General features: G+C 35.7%; 7 gene segments (V, D, J or C); 3 read left to right on the plus strand and 4 right to left on the minus strand.

The window, feature by feature from the left end:
* The first annotated feature begins 1,286 nt into the window (after window positions 1-1,286).
* On the plus strand, window positions 1,287-3,460 carry LOC116731593 (Ig kappa-b4 chain C region-like). The segment is given in 4 exon segments: window positions 1,287-1,310; window positions 1,384-1,485; window positions 1,757-1,838; window positions 2,987-3,460. Coding segments are annotated over 4 exon segments (534 nt in total).
* A 575-nt stretch (window positions 3,461-4,035) lies between these two features.
* On the minus strand, window positions 4,036-4,590 carry LOC116731391 (Ig kappa chain V region 3368-like). The segment is given in 2 exon segments: window positions 4,036-4,392; window positions 4,510-4,590. Coding segments are annotated over 2 exon segments (360 nt in total).
* Window positions 4,591-5,318: 728 nt separating this feature from the next.
* Window positions 5,319-6,001, minus strand: LOC116731379 (Ig kappa chain V region 2717-like). The segment is given in 2 exon segments: window positions 5,319-5,797; window positions 5,905-6,001. Coding segments are annotated over 2 exon segments (375 nt in total).
* Window positions 6,002-12,904: 6,903 nt separating this feature from the next.
* On the plus strand, window positions 12,905-16,265 carry LOC116731595 (Ig kappa-b4 chain C region-like). The segment is given in 4 exon segments: window positions 12,905-12,946; window positions 14,291-14,392; window positions 14,664-14,745; window positions 15,789-16,265. Coding segments are annotated over 4 exon segments (555 nt in total).
* A 104-nt stretch (window positions 16,266-16,369) lies between these two features.
* On the minus strand, window positions 16,370-17,920 carry LOC116731392 (Ig kappa chain V region 3368-like). The segment is given in 2 exon segments: window positions 16,370-17,203; window positions 17,320-17,920. Coding segments are annotated over 2 exon segments (360 nt in total).
* Window positions 17,921-18,124: 204 nt separating this feature from the next.
* LOC116731378 (immunoglobulin kappa variable 4-1-like) lies at window positions 18,125-18,842 on the minus strand. The segment is given in 2 exon segments: window positions 18,125-18,603; window positions 18,710-18,842. Coding segments are annotated over 2 exon segments (375 nt in total).
* A 1,991-nt stretch (window positions 18,843-20,833) lies between these two features.
* On the plus strand, window positions 20,834-23,817 carry LOC116731596 (Ig kappa-b4 chain C region-like). The segment is given in 3 exon segments: window positions 20,834-20,840; window positions 21,751-21,852; window positions 23,335-23,817. Coding segments are annotated over 3 exon segments (441 nt in total).
* The last annotated feature ends 664 nt before the right edge of the window (window positions 23,818-24,481 follow it).

A 24,481-nucleotide genomic window follows, 5' to 3' on the forward strand; every position in this document is an offset into this window, starting at 1 on the left:
CTAAGTAAAAAGAGAGAGGAAATCGACCAGTTAAGACCATATAAGCAGCTTCAACTAAAACTTGTAGGACAAGTGAAGAAACACACCAGTTATAAACTTTTAAAGGTAAACAGCATAGTTTCAAAGTTGAACCAAGAATACCAATTTAGAGTACATTCATCAATTACTTCTGTTATATCTGAGCTATAAAAACATTTCACATACACCAAGGCTACTTTTAAATAAATCAGGGAGTACTTTATGGAAATAAATGTGCCATTATGATTTGAATTAAAAATACCTCTGAAATTTGAATGTTGTATATTTATACTTAATTTTTCAGTGTTAAAATACATTCATAATGTATACTTCTGAAAAAGTAACTGTTAAAAGTAAAGTGTGAAAATTCTGAGTATATTTTAACACTGAAAATGGAACTACAAATATGCAACATTCAAATTTCAGAGGCATTTTTAATTCTAATCCTGATGGCACATATTTACTTCCATAGTGTTTTCCAGTTTTCTATCATCCTTCTTGGGTACAACATTTAACTTGACCTTCTGGTCCGTCACTTTTAACGATGTAGAGTTCAATGGGGCCAATTCCTGCTGCATCACAGCAACCTCAATCCATAACACTTCCACCTCCATGCTTCAAAGAGAGAATGAGTTTCTTATCTTGGAGTGTTGTATGTGACTGAATTGTCACATCTTCTTGTGTTCAAATAATTCAGTTTTTCATTCATGTCTAAAAAGTCATTACTCCACAGGTTATATTTACCTATTTCTTTGAGAGCATAGATTACTTCTTGGCACAATCCTCACAAAGATTAAAACACATTCTTTTGATTGTTGTGGTATTTACTTTCATATCAACAGCAGCAAGATAAGTATGTGGATATTTTGATTATATTTTTACAGACTTGTTTCAGCACCTTATGATCTGCTTTGGAGCTGAACTCTCTTGGTCACAATGCTCTTGTTATTTTAACAGTTATTTCCAGTCTCCTCAATCTGTAGACTCCTTTCCTTACAGTAGAACAGCCATTTTAACATCATTTTGAGACTTTTTAAAGCCATTTCCAGACTCATAAATTGTGTCTGCTTCTCCCATTAATCTTCTTTCTGACTGGATGACAGCTCTTTGGTTCACAGTCTCATTTAAAACATTGATAAAAACTAATCTAAATGTCAGAAATGTAAACAGAGTAAACCTACTTCAAATTAAAGAGGAACAATGTTTATATGGAGTTTTACATTTGGTAGTAATTCTCAAGTTGACAATAAATGTTGATATATCAAACTATGTTAGACAAACAAGAAATCATTGTGAGTTTTAATTTTTTATGTTTTTAGCTTTTAAAAATCTTAAAAATTCTAGTTCTCCATGTTTTGTGTTCAGAGAGCCGTGTCTCTCTACAGTCAGAGGTTTTTGTACGACGGCTCAATGAGTTTGTATCACTGTGGTACACGTTCGGTGGAGGAACCAGACTGGAGTTTGGAAGTAAGTAAAATATAAAGCTGCTTTTTTACTGATTTGCTTCTATTGTTTTAATTCTGTTTGGCAGTTTGAAGCTAGAAGACATGCATTATTTAATGCTTTACAAAAAAAAGTTTCCAGATACACATAAGTCATACTTAATATCCCAAATTACAACAGAGTATAACAAGTCAGTGCTGATCTAAGAAGTAAAAAATATTTGGTTTGACTTAATAGTTAATCTTGGTTTGTAAGTTCAGTTTAGTCAGACAAAGTCAGAGAGCCGTGTCTGTAGTCAGAGGTTTTTGTACGGCGCCTCAGTGAGTTTGTATCACTGTGGTGGACTTTTGGTGGAGGAACCAGACTGGAGCTTGGAAGTAAGTAAAATATAAAACTGTTTTTTTTTTTGTTTGTTTTTTTTATTTGATGGTATTGTTTTAATTCTGTTTGACAGGCTGGGAAATATGCATTATTTTATGCTTTAAAAGAACGTTTCAAGATACAGAAAATATGTCATAGTTAATATCACAAACTACAGCAGAATAAAGCAGGTTTATGCTGATCTAAGCAGTACAAAATGTTTTATTTTAATCTTGGTTTGTAGGTTTAGTTTAGTCAGACAAAGTCAGAGAGCCGTGTCTGTAGTCAGAGGTTTTTGTACGGCGCCTCAGTGAGTTTGTATCACTGTGGTGGACTTTTGGTGGAGGAACCAGACTGGAGCTTGGAAGTAAGTTTATTTCATGCTTAATAAAAAATTAAAAAATAATGTCGGGATGCTTTAAAGTAAATTTTTGTATTTTCCTATAAAGGAGGAAATTATATATGTGCATTAATTACTTTCTTACATCAAACAAATAGAATCTCATTCCAAGATGAAGTGAAATATTTTATGTTCAAATTATAGAAAATGTTGCTTTGGAAATAAATATCAGAATTGAGGTTTGATATGTTTGTCAATGTTATCACTTTTTTAACTTTAATACTTTTCTGCCAGTTGTAAACCAGTTTGGTGGTTTGGTGTGAAAAATCTAAATGAGATCAAGTAAAAATTGAATTTATTTTTATTGGTGGGATAAAATCAGTCTTAATCTCTTTTCAACAAAGACACAGAAAACTTGAAGTTTATTGAACTTAGTATTTCAAATTGAACTCTTTCTTTAAAATTTATTGAATTCACAAATGCTTGCTGTAGTTATAAATAATGTATAGTTGCATTTAAAAATGAGATTCTAAAGATTCATTATTATTATTTTATCTTTTTTATTTATTCTTTTTTTATTTATGTATTTTCTCATTTAAGAGTACATTGAATTTTTTAAAAATTGATCCTTTTTTGACTTTTTGTGCTGATCTGAGACTCCTAAAAGGAAGTGAAACAATGTGTCAGTGAGTGAAGAGTGGAGCATGAAAACATCTGGCAGAAACTTCTTATTTTAGAAAACCTCTCACTAACTGTAACCATGACACAGTATCTGCTGCTTAACATCTACAGCTTCTGTTCTCTAATCTCATTGGTGTCTCCTAGGTGATACCCGCCCCACCCTGACAGTGCTGCCCCCATCCATTGTGGAGCTGCAGCAGCAGCAGGTTACCCTCATGTGTCTGGCCAACAAGGGCTTCCCCTCAGACTGGACTCTGTCCTGGAAGCTGGACGGCAGCAGCAGCAGCAGCTGGGAGCAGAGCAGGAGCTCCGGGGTGCTGCAGAATGACGGCCTCTACAGCTGGAGCAGCACCCTGAGGCTCCCTGCAGACCAGTGGAGGAAGGTGGGCTCTGTGACCTGTGAGGCCTCCCAGGGCTCCCAGTCTGCAGTCACAGAGACACTGAGGAGAGACCAGTGTTCCCAGTCCTGAGCTGGTTCTTCTTATTTGCTTTTTAATTGTTTTTACAGTTTTATTACATTACCACTCTGGGTCTTCTCTCTGTAAAAACAAAATGTTTCTCCAGTTTGACTCTGATAATGTTTCTTTCTTTTTAATAAACTCTGGTTTCTTTAAACAATAACATTTTTTGTCATTTGTTTCTAAGAAATTAGAGCCATTTAAAAATTAAATGTTATTGGAAATGTTTCTAATAAATTACGTGAACTAATTCTGTTTAAATCATTTTTTCTTTCAAATAACTAGAGGTATCAATCAAGATGATCTAAGCAAACTGGTTTAACTCTTTACTGATTTTTTCATCTCTCAGTCTGCTGTTCCAAGTGGAAATGTTTAAATCAATAAGATTTCATTTAGATAATGGAAAATGCGCCAAATCCTTGTTGAATACTTATGAAAAGACATGTTTCATTTATCTATATATATATATTTTTTTTTTAAATAATCTGAGATCGTTGCTCTGTATTATCAGAGTGTCCTGATGCAGATCTTTGTATCACATTTGCTGAAAAAAGTTCTAGAGTGAATTTCTGGTGACTAAATTCAGTTCCTGTTCTGTTGAAACAAAATTTGAATTAAAATTTAAATTCATTATAGCTTTCAAACAGGAACTGTATTGCTCTTATTATTAATTAATAGAAAATAATTTTTTTTTAGTTTATTAAAATGATGATTTTTTTTTCCCTGTACCATTTTGAGTCAGATCAGTTCCTCTTTCTCTCTGAGGTTTTTGTACGGCCTTGTATCACTGTGTGAGTGGGAAGCTGTTATGTTGCTGACAATAGTAAACTCCTGCATCCTCAGCCTGAACTCCACTGATGGTTAAAGTGAAGTCAGTCTGTTCTGCTTTTGCACGAAAACGCTCAGGAACTCCAGACTGACGTACTGTGGTATCCACAATCAAAAGTTTGGGAGCTTCTCCAGGTTTCTGAAGATACCAGTTGATGTCATCACCAATCAGTCGGTCAGATTTACACCTGATGGAGACGGTCTGTCCCTGAACAGCAGACTGAGCTCCAGGAGTCTGAGTCAAGATGATGTCTCCTGAAGAACCTTTAGAACATGAAACAAACACACATTTATGGCAAAATAAGATTAACGTTTATAGTAAATGTAAAACAGTTTTTCCTGTTTTTAATGTATATGTAATGCTACAGCAGAGAGACTCACCCTGAACCAGGAGCCCCAGGATGGTCAGCAGTAGAGTCAGTGACATCATCATTGTGCTGCTGGTGTATCAGTGGCTCTAAAAGGCCTGGACAGCCACTGATCAACTCTGACCTCTTAACAGCTGGAGCAGAGAGGCAGGACACATATGCAAACACACACAGTCAGTCACATGGAGCTCAGCTTTACATATCATCAGGTTTCCTCCTCACTGCTCAGACAGTTGTGAATAGTGGAAGAAAATACTCTAGAGTAAAGAGCTTTCTTCATTTCCTCTATTTGTAATTCTGATATGCTTCATTATAACAATTTTTTATTACGGTATAATAACATTCTTTATTTGAAGCATGTTTAATATTAGATCTTCTCCACAAACAACAAAACAAAATCTTGAAGCTAAAGCTCCATTATCAAACACATTTTCCTAAATTCTCGTTGAAGTTAAACTGTTGACATCAACACTCAGATCATTTTATTCATTTAAGATCTGCAAACTGTTTGTGTGAAAATCTAGTTGATTTTTTCTTTACATTGTGGCTGTTGCTATTCCAACAGCAACTACAAATAATCTTAGGATTTGTGTCAAATTATACATTTTATGATTTTTGTCATGTGATTCTAATTGATTAATTGATTAAAACATGGAACTAATACAAACTAAAGTAACTTGTGTGATATTTTTAAATGCTTTAGTGAAGGTTTTGTTTCTTACTACTATCCATTTCTTCATCAAATTAAAAGTTATTTTTTTAAGTTATCCTATCTTTTGTCAACCAAATAAGCTTTATATCATTCAAATTAGAGTGATGCTGTACATTTTACTCATTTATTTTAAAACACCTTCATGAAAATGTGTGTGTATCCATGTGAAGGATTTCAGTAAACTATCAGTGTCTGCAGCAGCTGGAAGCTGCAGCAACATAGTTTCAGTTCAGTTTGACTGAGGGAGGTTTTTGTACGACTGTTTTTCACTGTGTGAACACCCACTGGCTGCTGATGACATGAAAACTCTGACAGTAATAAACTGCAGCATCTTCAGCCTGAACTCCACTGATGGTCAGAGTGAAGTCAGAGTTTGATCCTCCATCGTTAAAACGATTTGGAGTCCCTGAGACACGACTGCCAACATAGTAGAAGAGTAGATGTGGAGTTTGTCCATCTTTCTGTTGATACCACGCCAAGTAGTTGTTGTTATAAACATCCTGACTGGTTCTACAACTGATGGTGGCAGATCCTCCAAGATCAGCTCTCACTGCTGCAGGCTGAGTCACTGTGACCTGACCTCTGACTTCTGAGGACACAGAGACAAAAACATGCAGCAGGTTCATGGTTTAGTCGGCTTCATTTCAGAGGGACAGATGTTCATAGAGTAGAGGAGTTGGATTCTCTGGACTTTACCTGTGAAGCAGCAGCAGAGGAGAATCCAGATGAGGACGCAGATCAAAGTCATGTTTTTGATGAGGAGAATTTTTGTGTCTCCTGTTGTGATGAAGGACAGCTGTCAGTCATCCAGTGTTCGACTGTCAGGACTATAAACTCTCCCAGAGCGCTGGAGCATGGAGCTGCTGATGCAAAGTGACTCTATGGAAATGCTCTGAATGACTCCAGTAGAGATTTGGAACTATGTGACACTCATTTTAATAACAGTATATTTATTTTAATTTTTCTGTGGTAAATGTTCTTCCCACGTAACATTCAACACAGTTCACAAAACAGTTTGTTGTTGAGGAAAGTATATTGACTTTACAGTATGTTTACTTGTTTTGAATGAATTATGTAAACTTTTCTCTTTTATCTTTTTTTATATCTGATAATCATTTTGGGTAATATACACCATATAACCAGATGAACGAATAATTTTTTGATGATTAAAGTCTTTCCATCACAATGTTCTATGCCATGATTGCTTTGTTTTGAGAAAAATATTTTTACCTTAATTTTAAAATTATTAAAGAACAGCTGGTTGTTTATGTTTTTTTTCTTTTAAAAAGTTGTATCAGCTGGTCAAGGACTAATGTCAGGTTTTAGCATTTTGGTCTGTAACCTGATACATTGCATCTTTCCTCCTGTGGTTAATTCATACAGTGTATTGTTCCTGTTTTAAATAAAATCGTTTGCAAATCACACTTTATTTCAATCTGGAGAGACTCAGATGGAGAAAAGGGAAACAATTAGAAAAGTTTATTAACAACATGAATTAAATCTTTGGTGCTCGGGCCTCGGCTGAGGACATTGATTATCGCAAACTTTGCGATGGGCTCGGATGAGCATTCCATATGCTGTTAGGAACGTCATCCCCCGGGACCCGGCACTGGTGGTGGAGGCGGTGAAGGAGGCTGCCGGATTGCCGAGCAAGTGGGGGTCAAGGGGTGGAGGTGGGTTGAGCTCTGGTGGAAAGCACAAGACGCCATGGATGGTGGTCCTTATCAGCTGGGGCTTGGACGGTGATTGGACGTGACAAGTCTTGGACCAGCGTCGATCAATCGATGTTGATAAGCCGGAAGCTCCGGTTGGATGATGCAGGTGGGGCTAAAAGAGTCTCCCAGTTTGAATTTGCACCTAGGCTTCATCATACCTGGTGATAGGCCCCAAGTCTATCAGGATAACCCAGTTATCCTGCAAGGATAAATGGGTGTAGATATTGGAAATAACACATAGTTAAACATAGTGACTAGATAAAGTTAAATGTCTAAAGGATTGTTTGCCAAGTGGACATCCTAGTAGGGAAAAACATGTTCATCCTCTGATATACAGTCCACCAAATGTCTTATATCTAACATCTGCATGTTTGGTGAATCCACATCTCATAAATGTATCTAAATAAGAAGAAAGTTAATCTCTCACTTTAGAGTTCTGAAGTATTTCAGTGAGTTTGTATCACTGTGATTGAATTTATTCTGGCTAAGCTAGCTGCTATTGTGAAGAACACATACCATTCTTTTGAAAAAGATTTATTATAAATCTCAGGCCATGAATCAAACTCTAATCCTTTTAACAGATGAATTTTTTGATGTCTTGCTTCTGATATTTGAAGTTCTTAAATATATATATATTTATATCTAAACTCTTGTGGTTTGAAAATATTTTATTGAAAGTTATTTTATTCTACAAAAAAGGTCTTCTATTCCATACTTGTTTTTAAGTGTTCAAGATAATTTGACAGTTAGTGTTAAAGAAATCAAAGACATTTTATTTTAAAATTACACATTTTGATGTGACTTTCTGTTCCTTTATTCACAGTGATTCCTGGTTAGATTCACTGGTATGTTTTGGGCCATCATCATATTGTAGTCCAGTGCTGGTTAAGGTTCACAGTGCTTCATATTTTCCATCATGCACTGTAGTTTTCATGGTGAGTTGTGTCACAGTGATCCCACTGCAGCAAAGAACCTTAGAAGCATGACACTTCCAACTCCATGCTTCACAGCTGGTATGAGATCCCTGACAGGGAGAGCTGTATTGGTTGAAGACAATGATTTGGTTCATTTTTGGAAAAAAAAAACAAAACTTAGTTTTGACTCATCTGTCCAAAGACTATTATTCCAGAGGTCCTCGTCTTGGAATATAATTATTCAGGCAAACGTTAGTCTGACCTTTTTACTTAGAGAGCAAAGCTTTACCCTTTGATCATCTCCCATAACAAAAGTTACATTAGTGCAGTCTCTTCTATTTTAGAGTCAGTCATGTGTTTAATAACAAAAGCACCAAGTCAAAATGCTCTAAGTCTTGTGTTGAAATGTTTGTGTTTTCAGAGACTTCACTAAATATTTTACAATATGTTCCAGGGTAAAATAGTTTAAACAGCCAGCCGTTGGGCACGTTGGTTCACTTTTTGACAGTTTTTCATGCAATAGAATTGCTGATTTCACATTCTTCTTAAATCGCTCTTCAGACTAAAAAGTTTCTCTATGTCTCTCTCTTTATATACTGTATATATATATATATATATATATATATATATATATATATAAATTATTTTATTAAATTAACTAATACAAACACACACAAACACACATATTTTCAGAATGACTCCAACAGGGACTTTCAATCAGTGTTATGATGGTTCATTCATTTAAATATAACTAACAGTCTCAACAGGTCTTTGTTAATGCACAAAGCGGTTCATTAGCATGTTGTTTTGTTCAATAATAATGAAAAAATTATGACTCAGAGGGAATTTAAATCTAATTTATTAAATTTAAAAATGAAAAATCTGTGGCAAAAATGCAACTGAATATATTGAAAAAAACATCAAGCTTTTCCAAAAAAATCTTTAGTGAAGGTGTACTTAAATAAGTCAGGGTGTTTTTTTTATGAACTATTTCTTGCATAATATGTTTTTTGTAAAAAATGTCACTCAGTTTTGTGTCATTTATATTTAATGCAAACTAAATGTTATTTACAGTGACTGTTCAATGTTTTATTCATGTTTAAAAACAGATCATTATACAGTGAGCGGTGTCAAATGTAATTTGTTGACTTTTATTTGATTCCATTTGGATACTGTGAAAAGCAAGAACAAACCTATTCATTTTCCAACTCGTTTTTCAGAGTTTCTGTTCAGTCAGACTGAGGTAGGCTTTGTATGAAGTGAAATCATTTGATCTGGCAATGAGTGGATGTAAATCCTGAGTATTTATGGGAAGATGGTGATTGAAGGCAGCTGCACCTTAGCAGTGTCAACTCGATGCTGCTTCTGTAGTCAAGGAGGAAATTGCCTAGACTATCAGTTTCCTCAATGAAGGAGATGATAAAAGAAGATCTGCTGATCTCAACAAGTGTTTGCAGGATGGAGAGGGGGGATCAGTGAACTGTATCAGACCCGTTAGTTTAATTTGACTGAGGGAGGTTTTTGTACGATGGTTTTTCACTGTGTGAACATCCACTTGCTGTTGATGTAGTGAGCACTCTGACAGTAATAAACTCCAGCATCTTCAGCCTGAACTCCACTGATGGTCAGAGTGAGGTCAGTATTCCCAGAGTTTGATCCACTGAAACGATCAGGAATTCCAGAATGACGGGTGCTTGCGCATCTAATAAGGAGTTTTGGAACTTCTCCTGGTTTCTGAAGGTACCAGTTGAAACAGTAATTTACACTTGGACTGACATTACAATGAATAGAGACAGGCTGTCCTGGAGCAACAGACTGAGATCCAGGAGTCTGAGTTATGGTGACTTGTCCTGAAGATCCTGAAAACACAAAAAGACAAAAACCTTCCTGAAGAAAAATCAAAGTTGAATAAATTCTATCACCATTCAAATTGAAGATGTCATGTCATAAATCCTGGAGAACATGGCTACATTTTAACACAAAGTTTAGAGCAGAGAGACTCACTCTGAACCAGGAGTCCCAATATGGTCAGCAGTAGAGCCAGTGACATCATCATTGTGCTGCTGGTGTGTCAGTGGCTCTGAAAGGCCTGGACAGCCACTGATCAACTCTGACCTCTTAACAGCTGGAGCAGAGAGGCAGGACACATATGCAAACACACACAGTCAGTCACATGGAGCTCAGCTCTACATATCATCAGGTTTCCTCCTCACTGCTCAGACAGTTGTGATAAATTAAAATAGTGGAAGCAAATATTCTTGTGTAAAGAACTTTCTTCATGTCCTCTATTTGTAATTCTGATGTGCTTCATCCTAACACTTTTGTATGATATTATTACAACGTTCTGATGTTTTTATTTGAAGCATGTTTAATATTAGATTTTCTCCACAAACAACAAACCAAAATTTTGAAGCTAAAGCTCAATTATCAAACACATTTTCCTAAACTCTCGTTGAAGTTAAACTATTGACATCAACACTCAGATCATTTTATTCATTTAAGATCTGCAAACTGTTTGTGTGAAAATCTAGTTGATTTTTTCTTTACATTGTGGCTGTTGCTATTCCAACAGCAACTACAAATAATCTTAGGATTTGTGTCAAATTATACATTTTCTGATTTTTGTCATGTGATTCTAATTGATTAATTGATTAAAACATGGAACTAATACAAACTAAAGTAACTTGTGTGATATTTTTAAATGCTTTAGTGAAGTTTCTGTTTCTTACAACTATCCATTTCTTCATCAAATTAAGTTGTTTTTTAAGTTATCCTATCTTTTGTCAACCAAATAAGCTTTATATCATTCAAATTAGAGTGATGCTGTACATTTTACTCATTTACTTTAAATGAAAATTTGTGTGTATCCATGTGAAGGATTTCAGTAAACTATCAGTTTCTGCAGCAGCTGGAAGCTGCAGCAACATAGTTTCAGTTCAGTTTGACTGAGGGAGGTTTTTGTACGACTGTTTTTCACTGTGTGAACACCCCACCGCTGTGGTAACTCTGACAGTAATAAACTGCAGCATCTTCAGCCTGAACTCCACTGATGGTCAGAGTGAAGTCAGAGTTTGATCCACTGCCTGTAAAACGACTTGGAGTCCCTGATGCTTTAGTGCTGGCATAATAAATGAGAAGTTTAGGAGTTTGTCCATCTTTCTGTTGGTACCAGGCTAAAAGGTGGTAGCCACTAGAAAAATAAACATTCTGACTGGTTCTACAGTTTATGTTGGCAGATCCTCCCAGATTAGCTCTCACTGCGGCAGGCTGAGTTACTGTGATCTGACCTTTGACCTCTGAGGAGACAGAGACAAAAACATGCAGCAGCTTCATGGTTTAGTCGGCTTCATTTCAGAGGGACAGATGTTCATAGAGGAGAGGAGTTGGATTCTCTGGACTTTACCTGTGAAGCAGCAGCAGAGGAGAGTCCAGATGAGGACGCAGATCAAAGTCATGTTTGTGATGAGGAGGATTTCTGTGTCTTCTGTTGTGATGAAGGACAGCTGTCAGTTGTCAGACACAGAGTCATTCAGTGTTCAACTGTCAGAACTATAAACTCTCCCAGAGCGCTGGAGCATGGAGCTGCTGATGCAAAGTGGCTCTATGGAAATGCTCTGACTGACTCCAGCAGATCAGTCTGCTGTTCATCAGTTAAGCAATCAATTTCTGCCCTGAAATGGATTATTCTGGGCAGAATAATACATACAGGAAGATACAGTTTTAAAATCCCTCCACTGGCTCCCTGTAGCTCAAAGAATAGACTTTAAAATACTGTTGTTAGTTTATAAATCACTGAACGGCTTAGCACCACAATACATCAAAGATTTGCTGTTGTTGTATCAACCTTCCAGACCTCTCATTTCTTCCGGTTCTGGTCTGCTCTGCATCCCCAGAACCAGATCCAAACGAGGAGAAGCAGCTTTCAGCATCTATGCACCACAAATTTGGAACAAACTTCCAGAAAACTGTAAAACAGCTGAAACACTGACTTCCTTTAAATCTAGACTAAAAACCCACCTGTTTAGGATTGTATTTGAAACGTAATCAATTACAAATTTATTGATGGAACTTTACTTAATGTTGTGTATTGATTGTTGATTCTGTGTTGCATTGTGTTTCTGTGTTTGATATGATGTAAAGCACTTTGAAATGCCTTGCTGCTGAAATGTGCTATACAAATAAAATTTGATTGATTGATTGATACATACAGTCTCATAATTGTGGTCCTAGAAGTATCTCCATATATTGCAATTAACCTATAGTCTGGATTCATTCTTTCCCATCTTATGTCATTTTTCTAGGCAATAATGTTTTCAAACATTCATATTGTTTCAAATATTAAGCAAAATATGTTTTAATTGTTGTGTTTAAATCTTGAGAGATGTGCTAAAGTATAAATCTATCGAGTCTACAGTTTTTTTAATTCTTACTTTTGCATTTAAAAATACTAAAACCAACACTTGCAAGCTATTATGGGTTTATTTGATAAACCTGTTTGCACTGTTTTGTTCAAAAATGCAAAGTTTGATTTAAATATCAAAGAAAAGTAAAAATGCTTGCTTTTGTTACAGAACAAACATAAAATTAAGCAAGCGTAAGGTATAAAAGGAACAGTGAAAGCAAAATGATTTATCACACAAAAAGTAGAGCTAGCAGATCAGGTTTCAGTTGAAAATAAATAAGCAGCCAAAAAATCTGGCTTCTTTTTGGAGCTTGCTTGATGAAAATAGCTGAAGTTCCCAACACTAAGTAATTCTTATAATCTGGTCCTGGATTTGTATTAAACTTTTCTTTTATTCGCTACATGTACAACTTGTTTTTCAGTGCACTGAAGGAGACAGTCTGTCCCGGAGTAACAGACTGAGATCCTGGAGTCTGAGTCAGGGTGATGACTGCTGAGGAACCTAAAAACATGACACAGAGAGATATTGACACAAATCTAGATCAGAGAAATATTATCAGGATTCACATGTAAAGGATGGTTCATTTGAGTCTTTTTCATTGACAGAAAAAAGAATCCCAAGAAAAGTTTCTATCAGAGTCTCATCCTGAACCAGGAGCCCCAGGATGGTCAGCAGTAGAGTCAGTGACATCATCATTGTGCTGCTGGTGTGTCAGTGGCTCTGAAAGGCCTGGACAGCCACTGATCAACTCTGACCTCTTAACAGCTGGAGCAGAGAGGCAGGACACATATGCAAACACACACAGTCAGTCACATGGAGCTCAGCTCTACATGTTCTCTTCTAACATCCTGGGTCTCTATCGCTGTGTTCCCTGAACTGCAGATGGTCTTAACTTTTCAAATAAACTACAAAAATACATGAACATATATACTAATTAAAAAAAGAGAGAAGATAATCCAGTTAAGGCCATATAAGCAGCTTCAATAAAAACTTGGAGGACAAGTGAAGAAACACACCATTTATAAACTTATAAAGATAGACTAGTTTCAAAGTTAAATAATACTAATTTAGAGAACATTTATCAATTACTTCTGTTGTTTCTGAGCTATAAAACATCTCACATACACCATGACTGGTTTTAAATAAATTTGTGGGTACTTCCCAGTTTTCTATCATCCCTCTTGGTTACAACATTTAACTTGACCTTCTGGTCCGTCACTTTTAACAATGTAGAGTTCAATGGGGCCAATTCCTGCTGCATCGTAGCAACCTCAATCCATAACACTTCCACCTCCATGCTTCAAAGAGAGAATGAGTTTCTTATCTTGGAGTGTTGTATGTGACTGAATTGTCACATCGTCTTGTGTTCAAATAATTAAGTTTTTCATTCATGTCCAAAAAGTCATTACTCCACAGGTTATATTTACCTATTTCTTTGAGAGCATAGATTACTTCTTGGCAAAATCCTCACAAAGATTAAAACACATTCTTTTGATTGTTATGGTATTTACTTTCATATCAACAGCAGCAAGATAAGTCTGTGGATATTTTGATTATATTTTTACAAACTTGTTTCAGCAACTTATGATCTGCTTTGGAGCTGAACTCTCTTGGTCACAATGCTCTTTGTTATTTTAACAGTTATTTCCAATCTCCTCAATCTGTAGACTCCTTTCCTTACAGTAGAACAGCCATTTTAACATCATTTTGAGACTTCTTTAAAGCCATTTCCAGACTCATAAATTGTGTCTGGTTCTCCCATTAATCTTCTTTCTGACTGGATGACAGCTCTTTGGTTCACAGTCTCATTTAAAACATTGATAAAAACTAATCTAAATGTCAGAAATGTAAACAGAGTAAACCTACTTCAAATTAAAGAGGAACAATGTTTATATGGAGTTTTACATTTGTTAGTAATTCTCAAGTTGACAATAAATGTTCATATATCAAACTATGTTAGACAAACAAGAAATCATTATGAGTTTTAATTTTTTATGTTTTTAGCTTTTAAAAATCTTAAAAATTCTAGTTCTCCATGTTTTGTGTTCAGAGAGCCGTGTCTCTCTACAGTCAGAGGTTTTTGTACGACGGCTCAATGAGTTTGTATCACTGTGGTACACGTTCGGTGGAGGAACCAGACTGGAGTTTGGAAGTAAGTAAAATATAAAGCTGCTTTTTTACTGATTTGCTTCTATTGTTTTAATTCTGTTTGGCAGATTGAAGCTAGAAGACATGCATTATTTAATGCTTTATAAGAAAAAGTTTCAAGATACACTTAAGTCATACTTAATATCGAAAATTACAACAGAGTATAACAAGTCAGTGCTGATCTAAGAAGTAAAAAATATTTGGTTTGACTTAATAGTTAATCTTGGTTTGTAAGTTTAGTTTAGTCAGACAAAGTCAGAGAGCCGTGTCTGTAGTCAGAGGTTTTTGTACGGCGCCTCAGTGAGTTTGTATCACTGTGGTGGACTTTTGGTGGAGGAACCAGACTGGAGCTTGGAAGTAAGTAAAATATAAAACTGATTTTTTTTTTGGTTTGTTTTTTTTACTTGATGGTATTGTTTTAATTCTGTTTGACAGGCTGGGAAATATGCATTATTTTATGCTTTAAAAGAACGTTTCAAGATACAGAAAATATGTCATAGTTAATATCACAAATTACAGCAGAATAAAGCAGGTTTATACTGATCTAAGTAGTACAAATATTTTAGTTTAATCTTGGTTTGTAGGTTTAGTTTAGTCAGACAAAGTCAGAGAGCCGTGTCTGTAGTCAGAGGTTTTTGTACGGCGCCTCAGTGAGTTTGTATCACTGTGGTGGACTTTTGGTGGAGGAACCAGACTGGAGCTTGGAAGTAAGTTTATTTCATGCTTAATACAAAATTAAAAAATAATGTCGGGATGCTTTAAAGTAAATGTTTGTATTTTCCTATGAAGGAGGAAATTATATATGTGCATTAATTACTTTCTTACATCAAACAAATAGAATCTCATTTCAAGATGAAGTGAAATATTTTATGTTCAAATTATATAAAATGTTGCTTTGGAAATAAATATCAAAATTGAGGTTTGATATGTTTGTCAATGTTATCACTTTTTAATTTTAATGTTTTTTCTGCCAGTTGTAAACCAGTTTGGTGATTTGGTGTGAAAAATCTAAATGAGCTCAAGTAAAAATTGAATTTATTTTTATTGGTGGGATAAAATCAGTCTTAATCTATACTGTTCAACAAAGACACAGAAAACTTGAAGTTAATTGTTTTTAGTATTTCAAATTAAACTCTTTCTTTAAGATTTTAATTTTTTTTTAAATTTATTTAAGAGTACATTGAATTTTTTAAAATTAAATTTTTGGGTGACGTTTTTGTGCTGATCTGAGACTCCTAAAAGGAAGTGAAACAATGTGTCAGTGAGTGGCGAGTGGAGCATGAAAACATCTGGCAGAAACTTCTTATTTTAGAAAACCTCTCACTAACTGTAACCATGACACAGTATCTGCTGCTTAACATCTACAGCTTCTGTTCTCTAATCTGATTGGTGTCTCCTAGGTGATACCCGCCCCACCCTGACAGTGCTTCCCCCATCCATTGTGGAGCTGCAGCAGCAGCAGGTTACCCTCATGTGTCTGGCCAACAAGGGCTTCCCCTCAGACTGGACTCTGTCCTGGAAGCTGGACGGCAGCAGCAGCAGCAGCAGCTGGGAGCAGAGCAGGAGCTCCGGGGTGCTGCAGAATGACGGCCTCTACAGCTGGAGCAGCACCCTGAGGATCCCTGCAGACCAGTGGAGGAAGGTGGGCTCTGTGACCTGTGAGGCCTCCCAGGGCTCCCAGTCTGCAGTCACAGAGACACTGAGGAGAGACCAGTGTTCCCAGTCCTGAGCTGATTCTTCTTATTTGCTTTTTAATTGTTTTTACAGTTTTATTACATTACCACTCTGGGTCTTCTCTCTGTAAAAACAAAATGTTTCTCCAGTTTGACTCTGATAATGTTTCTTTCTTTTTAATAAACTCTGGTTTCTTTAAACAATAACATTTTTTGTCATTTGTTTCTAAGAAATTAGAGCCATTTAAAAATTAAATGTTATTGGAAATGTTTCTAATAAATTACGTGAACTAATTCTGTTTAAATCATTTTTTCTTTCAAATAACTAGAGGTATCAATCAAGATGATCTAAGCAAACTGGTTTAACTCTTTACTGATTGTTTCATCTCTCAGTCTGCTGTTCCAAGTGGAAATGTTTAAATCAATAAGATTTCATTTAGATAATGGAAAATGCGTCAAATCCTTGTTGAATACTTATGAAAAGACATGTTTCATTTATATATATATATTTTTTTTTTTAAATAATCTGAGATCGTTGCTCTGTATTATCAGAGTGTCCTGATGCAGATCTTTGTATCACATTTGCTGAAAAGAGTTCTAGAGTGAATTTCTGGTGACTAAATTCAGTTCCTGTTCTGTTGAAACTGTTCAGTACAAAATTTGAATTAAAATTTGAAATCAATAAAGCTTTCAAACAGGAACTGTATTGCTCTTAATATTAATTAATAGAAAATAATTTGTCTTTAGTTTATTAAAATAATGATTTTTTTCCCCTGTACCATTTTGAGTCAGATCAGTTCCTCTTTCTCTCTGAGGTTTTTGTACGGCCTTGTATCACTGTGTGAGTGGGAAGCTGTTACGTTGCTGACAATAGTAAACTCCTGCATCCTCAGCCTGAACTCCACTGATGGTTAAAGTGAAGTCAGTCTGTTCTGCTATTGCACGAAAACGCTCAGGAACTCCAGGCTGACGTTCTGTGGTATCATAAATCAAAAGTTTGGGAGCTTCTCCAGGTTTCTGAAAATACCAGTTGATGTCATCACCTATCAGTCGGTCAGATTTACACCTGATGGAGACGGTCTGTCCCTGAACAGCAGACTGAGCTCCAGGAGTCTGAGTCAAGATGATGTCTCCTGAAGAACCTTTAGAACATGAAACAAACACACATTTATGGCAAAATAAGATTAACGTTTATAGTAAATGTAAAACAGTTTTTCCTGTTTTTAATGTATATGTAATGCTAAGCAGAGAGTCTCACCCTGAACCAGGAGCCCCAGGATGGTCAGCAGTAGAGTCAGTGACATCATCATTGTGCTGCTGGTGTATCAGTGGCTCTGAAAGGCCTGGACAGCCACTGATCAACTCTGACCTCTTAACAGCTGGAGCAGAGAGGCAGGACACATATGCAAACACACACAGTCAGTCACATGGAGCTCAGCTCTACATATCATCAGGTTTCCTCCTCACTGCTCAGACAGTTGTGAATAGTGGAAGAAAATACTCTAGAGTAAAGAGCTTTCTTCATTTCCTCTATTTGTAATTCTGATATGCTTCATTATAACAATTTTTTATTACGGTATAATAACATTCTTTATTTGAAGCATGTTTAATATTAGATCTTCTCCACAAACAACAAAACAAAATCTTGAAGCTAAAGCTCCATTATCAAACACATTTTCCTAAACTCTCGTTGAAGTTAAACTGTTGACATCAACACTCAGATCATTTTATTCATTTAAGATCTGCAAACTGTGTGAAAATCTAGTTGATTTTTTCTTTACATTGTGGCTGTTGCTATTCCAACAGCAACTACAAATAATCTTAGGATTTGTGTCAAATTATACATTTTATGATTTTTGTCATGTGATTCTAATTGATTAATTGATTAAAACATGGAACTAATACAAACTAAAGTAACTTGTGTGATATTTTTAAATGCCTTAGTGAAGGTTTTGTTTCTTACTACTATCCATTTCTTCATCAAATTAAAAGTTCTTTTTTTAAGTTATCCTATCTTTTGTCAACCAAATAAGCTTTATATCATTCAAATTAGAGTGATGCTGTACATTTTACTCATTTATTTTAAAACACCTTCATGAAAATGTGTGTGTATCCATGTGAAGGATTTCAGTAAACTATCAGTGTCTGCAGCAGCTGGAAGCTGCAGCAACATAGTTTCAGTTCAGTTTGACTGAGGGAGGTTTTTGTACGACTGTTTTTCACTGTGTGAACACATACTGGCTGCTGATGACATGAAAACTCTGACAGTAATAAACTGCAGCATCTTCAGCCTGAACTCCACTGATGGTCAGAGTGAAGTCAGAGTTTGATCCTCCATCGTTAAAACGATTTGGAGTCCCTGAGACACGACTGCCAACATAGTAGAAGAGTAGATGTGGAGTTTGTCCATCTTTCTGTTGGTACCACGCCAAGTAGTTGTTGTTATAAACATCCTGACTGGTTCTACAACTGATGGTAGCAGATCTTCCCAGATCAGCTCTCACTGCTGCAGGCTGAGTCACTGTGACCTGACCTCTGACTTCTGAGGACACAGAGACAAAAACATGCAGCATCTTCATGGTTTAGTCGGCTTCATTTCAGAGGAACAGATGTTCATAGAGTACATGGTTGGATTCTCTGGACTTTACCTGTGAAGCAGCAGCAGAGGAGAATCCAGATGAGGACGCAGATCAAAGTCATGTTTGTGATGAGGAGGATTTCTGTGTCTCCTGTTGTGATGAAGGACAGCTGTCAGTTGTCAGACACAGAGTCATCCAGTGTTCAACTGTCAGGACTATAAACTCTCCCAGAGCGCTGGAGCATGGAGCTGCTGATGCAAAGTGGCTCTATGGAAATGTTCTGAATGACTCCAGCAGATCAGTCTGCTGTTGATCAGTTAAACAATCAATTTCTGCCCAGAAATGTATTATTCTGGGCAGAATAATACATACAGGAAGATACAGTTTTAAAGTCCCTACACTGGCTCCCTGTAGCTCAAAGAATAGACTTTAAAATACTGTTGTTAGTTTATAAATCACTGAACGGCTTAGCACCACAATACATCAAAGATCTGCTGTTGTTGTATCAACCTTCCAGACCTCTCAGGTCTTCCGGTTCTGGTCTGCTCTGCATCCCCAGAACCAGAACCAAACGAGGAGAAGCACCTTTCAGCATCTATGCACCACAAATTTGGAACAAACTTCCAGAAAACTGTAAAACAGCTGAAACACTGACTTCCTTTAAATCTAGACTAAAAACCCACCTGTTTAGGATTGTACTTGAAACGTAATCAATTACAAATTTATTGATGGAACTTTACTTAACGTCGCGTATTGATTGTTGATTCTATGTTGCATTGTGTTTCTGTGTTTGATATGATGTAAAGCACTTTGAAATGCCTTGCTGCTGAAATGTGCTATACAAATAAAATTTGATTGATTGATACATACAGTCTCATAATTGTGGTCCTAGAAGTATCTCCATATATTGCAATTAACCTATAGTCTGGATTCATTCTTTCCCATCTTATGTCATTTTTCTAGGCAATAATGTTTTCAAACATTCATATTGTTTCAAATATTAAGCAAAATATGTTTTAATTGTTGTGTTTAAATCTTGAGAGATGTGCTAAAGTATAAAACTATCTAGTCTGCAGTTTTGTTAATTCTTACTTTTGCATTTAAAAATACTAAAACCAACACTTGCAAGCTATTATGGGTTTATTTGATAAACCTATTTGCACTGTTTTGTTCAAAAATGCAAAGTTTGATTTAAATATCATTGAAAAGTAAAAATGCTTGCTTTTGTTACAGAACAAACATAAAATTAAGCAAGCGTAAGGCATAAAAGGAACAGTGAAAGCAAAAGGATTTATCACACAAAAAGTAGAGCTAGCAGATCAGGTTTCAGTTGAAAATAAATAAGCAGCCAAAAAATCTGGCTTCTTTTTGGAGCTTGCTTGATGAAAATAGCTGAAGTTCCCAACACTAAGTAATTCTTATAATCTAGTCCTGGATTTGTATTAAACTTTTCTTTTCTTCCCTACATGTACAACTTATTTTTCAGTGCACTAAAGGAGACAGTCTGTCCCGGAGTAACAGACTGAGATCCTGGAGTCTGAGTCAGCGTGATGACTGCTGAGGAACCTAAAAACATGACACAGAGAGATATTGACACAAATCTAGATCAGAGAAATATTATCAGGATTCACATGTAAAGGATGGTTCATTTGAGTCTTTTTCATTGACAGAAAAAAAAATCCCAAGAAAAGTTTCTATCAGAGTCTCACCCTGAACCAGGAGCCCCAGGATGGTCAGCAGTAGAGTCAGTGACATCATCATTGTGCTGCTGGTGTGTCAGTGGCTCTGAAAGGCCTGGACAGCCACTGATCAACTCTGACCTCTTAACAGCTGGAGCAGAGAGGCAGGACACATATGCAAACACACACAGTCAGTCACATGGAGCTCAGCTCTACATGTTCTCTTCTAACATCCTGGGTCTTTATCGTTGTGTTCTCTGAACTGCAGATGGTCTTAACTTTTCAAATAAACTACAAAAATACATGAACATATATACTAATTAAAAAAAGAGAGAAGATAACCCAGTTAAGGCCATATAAGCAGCTTCAATAAAAACTTGGAGGACAAGTGAAGAAACACACCATTTATAAACTTATAAAGATAGACTAGTTTCAAAGTTAAATAATACTAATTTAGAGAACATTTATCAATTACTTCTGTTGTTTCTGAGCTATAAAACATCTCACATACACCATGACTGGTTTTAAATAAATTTGTGGGTACTTCCCAGTTTTCTATCATCCCTCTTGGGTACAACATTTAACTTGACCTTCTGGTCCTTCGCTTTTAACGATGTAGAGTTCAATGGGGCCAATTCCTGCTGCATCGTAGCAACCTCAATCCATAACACTTCCACCTCCATGCTTCAAAGAGAGAATGAGTTTCTTATCTTGGAGTGTTGTATGTGACTGAATTGTCACATCTTCTTGTGTTCAAATAATTCAGTTTTTCATTCATGTCCAAAAAGTCATTACTCCACAGGTTATATTTACCTATTTCTTTGAGAGCATAGATTACTTCTTGGCACAATCCTCACAAAGATTAAAACACATTCTTTTGATTGTTATGGTATTTACTTTCATATCAACAGCAGCAAGATAAGTCTGTGGATATTTTGATTATATTTTTACAAACTTGTTTCAGCAACTTATGATCTGCTTTGGAGCTGAACTCTCTTGGTCACAATGCTCTTTGTTATGTTAACAGTTATTTCCAATCTCCTCAAGCTGTAGACTCCTTTCCTTACAGTAGAACAGCCATTTTAACATCATTTTGAGACTTTTTAAAGCCATTTCCAGACTCATAAATTGTGTCTGTTTCACCCATTAATCTTCTTTCTGACTGGATGACAGCTCTTTGGTTCACAGTCTCATTTAAAACATTGATAAAAACTAATCTGAATGTCAGAAATGTAAACAGAGTAAACCTACTTCAAATTAAAGAGGAACAATGTTTATATGGAGTTTTACATTTGTTAGTAATTCTCAAGTTGACAATAAATGTTGATATATCAAACTATGTTAGACAAGAAATCATTGTGACTTTTAATTTTTTATATTTTTAGCTTTTAAAATTCTTAAAAATTCTAGTTCTCCATGTTTTGTGTTCAGAGAGCCGTGTCTCTCTACAGTCAGAGGTTTTTGTACGACGGCTCAATGGGTTTGTATCACTGTGGTACACGTTCGGTGGAGGAACCAGACTGGAGTTTGGAAGTAAGTAAAATATAAAGCTGCTTTTTTACTGATTTGCTTCTATTGTTTTAATTCTGTTTGGCAGATTGAAGCTAGAAGACATGCATTATTTAATGCTTTACAAAAAAAAGTTTCCAGATACACATAAGTCATAGTTAATATCCCAAATTACAACAGAGTATAACAAGTCAGTGCTGATCTAAGAAGTAAAAAATATTTGGTTTGACTTAATAGTTAATCTTGGTTTGTTGTTCAGTTTAGTCAGACAAAGTCAGAGAGCCGTGTCTGTAGTCAGAGGTTTTTGTACGGCGCCTCAGTGAGTTTGTATCACTGTGGTGGACTTTTGGTGGAGGAACCAGACTGGAGCTTGGAAGTAAGTAAAATATAAAACTGATTTTTTTTTTTGGTTTGTTTTTTTTACTTGATGGTATTGTTTTAATTCTGTTTGACAGGCTGGGAAATATGCATGATTTTATGCTTTAAAAGAACGTTTCAAGATACAGAAAATATGTCATAGTTAATATCACAAATTACAGCAGAATAAAGCAGGTTTATACTGATCTAAGAAGTACAAAATGTTTTATTTTAATCTTGGTTTGTAGGTTTAGTTTAGTCAGACAAAGTCAGAGAGCCGTGTCTGTAGTCAGAGGTTTTTGTACGGCGCCTCAGTGAGTTTGTATCACTGTGGTGGACTTTTGGTGGAGGAACCAGACTGGAGCTTGGAAGTAAGTTTATTTCATGCTCAATACTAAATTAAAAAATAATGTCGGGATGCTTTAAAGTAAATTTTTGTATTTTCCTATAAAGGAGAAAATTATATATGTGCATTAATTACTTTCTTACATCAAACAAATATAATCTCATTTCAAGATGAAGTGAAATTTTTTATGTTCAAATTATATAAAATGTTGCTTCGGAAATAAATATCAGAATTGAGGTTTGATATGTTTATCAATGTTATCACTTTTTTAATTTTAATACTTTTCTGCCAGTTGTAAACCAGTTTGGTGATTTGGTGTGAAAAATCTAAATGAGATCAAGTAAAAACCGAATTTATTTTTATTGGTGGGATAAAAACAAAGACACAGAAAACTTGAAGTTTATTGAACTTAGTATTTCAAATTGAACTCTTTCTTTAAAATTTATTGAATTCACAAATGCTTGCTGTAGTTATAAATAATGTATAGTTGCATTTAAAAATGAGATTCTAAAGATTCATTATTATTATTTTATCTTTTTTATTTATTCTTTTTTTATTTATGTATTTTCTCATTTAAGAGTACATTGAATTTTTTAAAATTGGATCCTTTGTTGACTTTTTGTGCTGATCTGAGACTCATAAAAGGAAGTGAAACAATGTGTCAGTGAGTGACGAGTGGAGCATGAAAACATCTGGCAGAAACTTCTTATTTTAGAAAACCTTTCACTAACTGTAACCATGACACAGTATCTGCTGCTTAACATCTACAGCTTCTGTTCTCTAATCTGATTGGTGTTTCCTAGGTGATACCCGCCCCACCCTGACGGTGCTTCCCCCCTCCATTGTGGAGCTGCAGCAGCAGCAGGTTACCCTCATGTGTCTGGCCAACAAGGGCTTCCCCTCAGACTGGACTCTGTCCTGGAAGCTGGACGGCAGCAGCAGCAGCAGCAGCAGCTGGGAGCAGAGCAGGAGCTCCGGGGTGCTGCAGAATGACGGCCTCTACAGCTGGAGCAGCACCCTGAGGATCCCTGCAGACCAGTGGAGGAAGGTGGGCTCTGTGACCTGTGAGGCCTCCCAGGGCTCCCAGTCTGCAGTCACAGAGACACTGAGGAGAGACCAGTGTTCCCAGTCCTGAGCTGGTTCTTCTTATTTGCTTTTTAATTGTTTTTACAGTTTTATTACATTACCACTCTTGGTCTTCTCTCTGTGAAAACAAAATGTTTCTCCAGTTTGACTCTGAAAATGTTTCTTTCTTTTTAATAAACTCTGGTTTCTTTAAACATTAACATTTTTTGTCATTTGTTTCTAAGAAATTAGAACCATCTAAAAATTAAATGTTATTGAAAATGTTTCTAATAAATTACATGAACTAATTCTGTTTAAATCATTTTTTCTTTCAAATAACTAGAGGTATCAATCAAGATGATCTAAGCAAATTGGTTTAACTTTGTACTGATTGTTTCATCTCTCAGTCTGCTGTTCCAAGTGGAAATGTTTAAATCAATAAGATTTCATTTAGATAATGGAAAATGCACCAAATCCTTGTTGAATACTTATGAAAAGACATGTTTCATTTATATATATATATATATTTTTTAAAAAATCTGAGATCGTTGCTCTGTATTATCAGAGTGTCCTGATGCAGATCTTTGTATCACATTTGCTGAAAAGAGTTCTAGAGTGAATTTCTGGTGACTAAATTCAGTTCCTGTTCTGTTGAAACTGTTCAGTACAAAATTTGAATTAAAATTTGAAATCAGTAAAGCCTTCAAACAGGAACTGTATTGCTCTTAATATTAATTAATAGAAAATAATTTGTCTTTAGTTTATTAAAATGATGATTTTTTTTCCCTGTATCATTTTGAGTCAGATCAGTTCCTCTTTCTCTCTGAGGTTTTTGTACGGCCTTATATCACTGTGTGAGTGGGAAGCTGTTATGTTGCTGACAAT

Source organism: Xiphophorus hellerii, chromosome 13 (genome assembly GCF_003331165.1).
Source record: "Xiphophorus hellerii strain 12219 chromosome 13, Xiphophorus_hellerii-4.1, whole genome shotgun sequence".
NCBI classification, from domain to species: Eukaryota; Metazoa; Chordata; class Actinopteri; order Cyprinodontiformes; family Poeciliidae; genus Xiphophorus; species Xiphophorus hellerii.